The sequence below is a fragment of the Pezoporus occidentalis genome, unplaced genomic scaffold (assembly GCF_034315485.1).
Source record: "Pezoporus occidentalis ecotype Australia unplaced genomic scaffold, CSIRO_AGI_Poc_V1 ctg2274, whole genome shotgun sequence".
NCBI lineage: Eukaryota > Metazoa > Chordata > Aves > Psittaciformes > Psittacidae > Pezoporus > Pezoporus occidentalis.
In genome coordinates this window covers 1-6,387 of record NW_026914153.1, presented here as the reverse complement: position 1 = coordinate 6,387, position 6,387 = coordinate 1, and the positions used below count along the sequence as shown (strand labels likewise).

Here is a 6,387-nt window from a genome sequence, read left to right as displayed (position 1 = left end):
CCCCTCCACCACTTGGGATCCACAGAAGACCCCATTGAAACCCATGGGAGGGGGGGTGTCGTTCCCCATCCCCCCCCCCCCCATCATCATCTCCCTATTGCGCTTCCCCCCCCATCTCCCCCGAGCTTTCCCCTTTTTCCTTCCCCTTCTCCCCATGAGCCTTGCGGTGCTTCCAAAGGTTGGAAAAGGAGCGATAAGCCTTGGCACACACCTGACAGCGGTAAGGCCGCTCGCCGGTATGGATACGCCGGTGTTCGGCCAAGCGGACGGCGATGGCGAAGGCTTTGCCACACTCTTGACACCGGAAAGGTTTCTCACCGGTGTGGAGACGTCGGTGATCCTTGAGATGAGTGGATTGACGGAAAGCCTTCCCGCAATCCGGACACGGATAAGGCCTCTCGCCAGTGTGAATCCTCCGATGGACGTGGAGCGATGTCTCCGTGCTGAAGAGTTTCTTGCATTCGGCGCACTCGAAACTCTTGGCGTCACCACCACCACCACCGCGACGGCGTCGGCGCCGTACCGGCGTCGTCGTCACCGTCGTCATCACCACCCCATTGGGAACCCCGTGGAGCTTTTGATGAGCCCTTAACCTCGACGGAGACCCCATTTTCTTACCGCAAACCGGGCACTCGACCTTCCCGCAAGGGTGTTGACGGAGTTGGATGGCGTTGACGAAGGCGGCCCCGCATTGGGCGCACACGTAGGGTTGTTTGCCGGCGTGGAAGAGACGATGGACATCCAAAAGACGTCGGAGCAAGAAGGTGCTCCCGCAGTCTTGGCATTTATAAGGGTACTCGCCGGTGTGACGGTAACGGTGCATCAAGAGGCGGTAGGGGCGATGGAAACGGACGCCGCATTCGGGGCACTTGTAGGGGTAACGGCGGCTGTGGACGAGGAGGTGTTGGCGAAGGGTGGAGGATTGGGTGAAGCGTTTACGGCACACATCGCACTCGTAGGGGCGCTCGCCGGTGTGGACGAGGCGGTGGCGGAGGAGGTTGGCTTGAGAGTTGAAGGTTTTGGGGCATTGAGGGCAAGGGAAGGGACGTTCGCCGGTGTGGGTCAAGAGGTGGTTACGGACGTGGGATTTCTTCTTGAAGAGCTTCCCGCAATCGGGGCAAGGATGGCGGCGTTCCAAGCGGTGCACGAAGCGTTGGTGGCGAGCCAATTGGGGGGCCGTGGCGAAGGTCTTGGCGCACGTGGGGCAAGGGAAGGAAGGAGACGGGGGGGGAGCCGTGATGACAACGTTGGGGTTGGGGTCACCGTTGGTGGCGTGGTGGTGATGGTGATGGTGACTACGGCGATGGTAGAGGAACTTGGTCATGTTGACGAAGGCCTTCCCGCACGGGCACCGGTGGAGAGGGTTGACGCAATGAGCGCGGCGATGGGCCAAGAGGACGGCTTCGGTGTCGAAGGCCAAGCCGCAGTCGAGGCAAAGGAAATGGGATTCGCCACCGTGGTCGCCTTGGAGGTGTTGTTCCAAAGCGGTGGGGTCGGGGAGGATCTTGCTACAAAGAGGGCAATGGAAGGCGCCCAAACGATGGCAACGGAGGTGGGATTGGAGGCGGCGCCACGTGGCGAAGCGACGCGGGCACTCGGAGCAAGGATGCTCAACTGGAAGAGGGTCGGGGTCTTCCTTCACCTCGTAGGTGTGATCCGGGGCGGTATCGGCGTCGTCGTTATGGGTCGCTTGGTGCTCCAAGAAGTCTTTGGGGCTTTGGAAGAGTTGGAAGCATTGGCCACATTCATAAAGGAGGAGTTGGAGCGTATCGAGCCGCGCGGCGGCGGCTTCAGCATCGTCTTCCTCTTCCTCCTCCTCACCGGGCTTGCGATAGGAATGCTCCCGTTGGACCAAAGCTTGGTTTTGGATGGGGGTTTGGCTCCGGTGGTGGCTTTGCCGATGGCTCAACCACAAGTCTTGGTCATCGAAGAGAGCTTTGCATTCCACACACTCGTAATGGATGGCGTTGGTGAGGGCCGGAAGGGTTTTGGTAGCGCCAACGCCAACGGCGTCATCGTGACCCATAAGTTTGAGGTGCATCTCTTGGTGTTCCAAGAGTTGACCAGGGGAAACCAAGAGTTGTCCACATTCCAAGCATTGGTATTGGCTGCTCTCCGGGATAGCCAAGCTTTGGAATTCAGCCGATAGACCCAAGAGCTCGTAGTGATGTTCGGGTTGGGGGGCCGGGGGGGTTAAAGGGGGCGGTTGTGGGGCTGGGGTTAAGGGGGACGTGGGGTTGAGGAGGTGGTGTTGGTGATGCAAGAGGGCGTCTTCCAAGGAAGGCGAGAGGTGGCCGCATTCGGAGCAGGCGTAGCGGTGCTCGACCACGACGAGGGTCTCCTCCGGGCGCTCGGCCATGGTGGGGGGTGTGTGGGGCTGTGGGGATATGGGGGGCAATGGGGAATATGGGGGGCAATGGGGTGGGGATGGGGGATATGGGGGGGAATGGGGATGGGGTGGGAATGGGGTGGGGAATGGGGTGGGGAATGGGGTGGGGAATGGGGAATATGGGGGGCAATGGGGTGGGGATGGGGAATATGGGGGGCAATGGGGTGGGGATGGGAAATGGGGTGAGGATGGGGAACAGGATGGGGAATGGGGAATATGGGGGGCAATGGGGTGGGGATGGGGAATATGTGGGGCAATGGGGTGGGGATGGGGTTGGGGTGGGGAATGGGGTGGGGAATATGGAGGGCAATGGGGTGGGGATGGGGTGGGGATGAAGAATGGGGTGAGATGGGGGGCAATGGGGTGGGGATGGGGAATATGGGGGGCAATGGGGTGGGGATGGGAAATGGGGTGAGGATGGGGAACAGGATGGGGAATGGGGATGGGAAATATGGGGGGCAGTGGGGTGGTGAATGGGGTGAGGATGGGGAACGGGGTGGGGAATGAGGAATATGGGGGTCAATGGGGTGGGGAATATGGGGGGCAGTGGGGTGGGGATGGGGAATATGGGGGCAATGGGGTGGGGAATATGGGGGGCAATGGGGTGGGGAATATAGGAGGCAATGGGGTGGGGAATATAGGAGGCAATGGGGTGGGGAATATGGGGGGCAATGGGGTGGGGATGGGGTGGGGATGAAGAATGGGGTGAGATGGGGGGCAATGGGGAATATGGGGGGCAATGGGGTGGGGATGGGAAATGGGGTGAGGATGGGGAATGGGGATGGGGAATATGGGGGGCAATGGGGTGGGGATGGGGGATGGGGATGGGGTGGAATGGGGTGGGGAATGGGGTGAGGATGGGGAATGGGGTGAAATGGGGTGGGGATGGGGAATATGTGGGGCAATGGGGTGGGGATGGGGAATATGGGGGGCAATGGAATGGGGAATATGAGGGGCAGTGGGGTGGGGTGAGTAATGGGGTGAGGATGGGGAATGGGGTGGAATGGGGTGGGGAATGGGGTGGGGAATGGGGAATATGGGGGGCAATGGGGTGGGGATGGGGGGCAATGGGGTGGGGATGGGGGGGATGGGATGGGGAAATGGGGTGAGGATGGGGAATGGGGAATGGGGAATATGGGGGGCAATGGGGTGGGGATGGGGGATATGGGAGGGGATGGGGAATGGGGTGGGAATGGGGTGGGGAATGGGGAATATGGGGGGCAATGGGGTGGGGATGGGGAATATGGGGGGCAATGGGGTGGGAATGAAGAATGGGGTAGGGATGGGGGGGAATGGGAAATGGGGTGAAAAAGGGGTGGGGATAGGGTTGGGGTGGCAATGGGGATGGGGTGGGAATGGGGAATATGGGGGGCGGAGAGACGATGAAGACGCCCCCCCACTCCTAAGGGCCTTTAACAGCCCTTCAGGACCCCCCCAAACCCCTTTCACCCCCCCATATCCCTTTAACCCCCCAGACCCCTTTAAGAGCCCCCCCAGACCCCTTGATCCCCCTTCAGGACCCCCCCAAACCCCTTTCACCCCCCCATATCCCTTTAACCCCCTACCAGACCCCATTAAGAACCCCCAGACCCCTTTAAGAGCCCTCAGGACCCCCCCAGACCCCTTTAAGACCCCCCCAGACCCCTTTAACCCCCCTTAGACCCCTTTAACCCCCCTTATACCCCTATAACCCCCCCCAGACCCTTTTAGGACCCCCCCAGCCTGCTTTAAGAGCCCCCCCAAGCCCCTTTAATCCCCTTCAGGACCCCCCCAGACCCATTTAATGCCCCTTAGACCCCTTTAAGAGTCCTCCAGACCCCTTTAACCCCCCCTTTTACCCCTTTAACCCCCCTCAGACCCTTTTAGGACCCCCCCAAACCCCTTTAACCCCCTTCAGGACACCCCCAGCCCCATTTAATGCCCCTTAGAACCCTCTAAGACCACCCCAGACCCCTTTAAGACCACCCCAGACCCCTTTAACCCCCTTCAGGACACCCCTAAGATCCTTTAACCCCCCTTATACCCCATTTAATCCCCCCCAAACCCCTTTAAGACCCCCCAAAGCCCTTTTACATCCCTTAGGCCCCTTTAACCCCCCTTAGACCCCATTAATCCCCCCCAAACCCCATTAATCCCCCCCAAAACCCCTTTAAGACCCCCCTAAACCCCATTAATCCCATCCCAGACCCCTTTAACCCCCCTTAGGCCCCTTTAACCCCCCCCAAACCCCTTTAAGACCCCCCTAAACCACTTTAATAGCCCTTGGACCCCTTTAAGCCCCCTTATATCCCATTAATGCCCCCCAAACCCCTTTAAGACCCCCCCAACCCCTTTAAAACCCCCTTAGACCCCTTTAACCCCCCCAAAACCCCTTTAAGACCCCCCCATTAATCCCCCCCAAACCCCATTAACCCCCCCCCGACCCCTTTAACCCCCCTTAGACCCCATTAATCCCCCCAAACCCCTTTAAGACCCCCCCAAACCCCTTTAAGACCCCCCCAAACCCCTTTAACAGCCCTTAGGCCCCTTTAACCCCCCTTATACCCCATTAATCCCCCCCAAACCCCTTTAAGACGCCCCCAAACCCCTTTAACAGCCCTTAGACCCCTTTAACCCCCCTTAAACCCCACTGACCCCCCAAAAAACCCTTTAACATCCCTTAGACCCCTTTAACCCCCCTTAGACCCCATTAATCTCCCCCAAAACCCCATTAATCCCCCCCCAAACCCCTTTAAGACCCCCCAAACCCCTTTAACAGCCCTTAGACCCCTTTAACCCCCCTTATACCCCATTAATCCCCCCCAAACCCCTTTAAGACCCCTTTAACAGCCCTTAGACCCCTTTAACCCCCCCTAAACCCCTTTAAACCCCCCCAAAACCCGTTTAAGACCCCTCCAACCCCTTTAAGACCCCCCCAGACCCCTTTAAGACCCCCCCAAACCCCTTTAACAGCCCTTGGACCCCTTTAACCCCCTTTAGACCCCATTAAAACCCCCCCAAACCCCATTAATCCCCCCAAAAACCCCTTTAAGACCCCCCAACCCCTTTAACAGCCCTTAGACCCCTTTAACCCCCCTTAAACCCCACTGACCCCCGCAAAACCCCTTTAATCCCCCCCCAAACCCGTTTAAAACCCCCTTAGACCCCTTTAACCCCCCTTAGACCCCATTAACCCCCCCAAAACCCCTTTAAGACCCCCCCAAACCCTTTAACAGCCCTTAGGCCCCTTTAAGACCCCCTTAGACCCCTTTAACCCCCCCCAAACCCCTTTAAAACCCCTCCAAACCCCATTAATCTTCTCCAGACCCCTTTAACCCCCCTTAGACCGCATTAATCCCCCCCAACCCCATTAATCCCCCCAAAAACCCCTTTAAGACCCCCCAAACCCCTTTAACAGCCCTTAGACCCCTTTAACCCCCCTTAGACCCCATTAATCCCCCCCCAAACCCCTTTAAGACCCCCCCAAACCCCTTTAACAGCCCTTGGACCCCTTTAACCCCCTTTAGACCCCATTAACACCCCCCCAAACCCCTTTAAGACCCCCTTAGACCCCTTTAACCCACCTTAGACCCCATTAATTCCCCCCAAACCCCTTTAACAGCCCTTAGGCCCTTTTAACCCCCCTTATACCCCATTAATCCCCCCCCAAACCCCTTTAAGACCCCCCAAAACCCCTTTAAGACCCCCCCAAACCCCTTTAACAGCCCTTGGACCCCTTTAACCCCCGTTATACCCCATTAATCCCCCCCCAAACCCCTTTAAGAACACCCCAAACCCCTTTAACAGCCTTTAGGCACCTTTAACCCCCTTTAGACCCCATTAATCCCCCCCAAAACCCCTTTAGGACCCCCCCAAACCCCTTTAACAGCCCTTAGGCCCCTTTAACCCCCCTTAAACCCCACTGACCCCCCCCAAAACCCCTTTAAGACCCCCACAAACCCCTTTAACAGCCCTTAGACCCCTTTAACCCCCCCTAAACCCCTTTAAACCCCCCCAAA

The 6,387-nt window shown here is 58.4% G+C and overlaps 1 protein-coding gene across 1 annotated transcript; it reads right to left on the bottom strand.

Moving 5' to 3' along the window:
- Positions 1-145: 145 nt before the first annotated feature.
- ZNF574 (zinc finger protein 574) lies at positions 146-2,359 on the bottom strand (the record flags this gene model as incomplete). The annotated part of the gene is made up of 1 exon (XM_062621096.1): positions 146-2,359. A coding segment is annotated over exon 1 (2,214 nt), but the record flags the coding sequence as incomplete, so codon positions are not given.
- Positions 2,360-6,387: the final 4,028 nt, after the last annotated feature.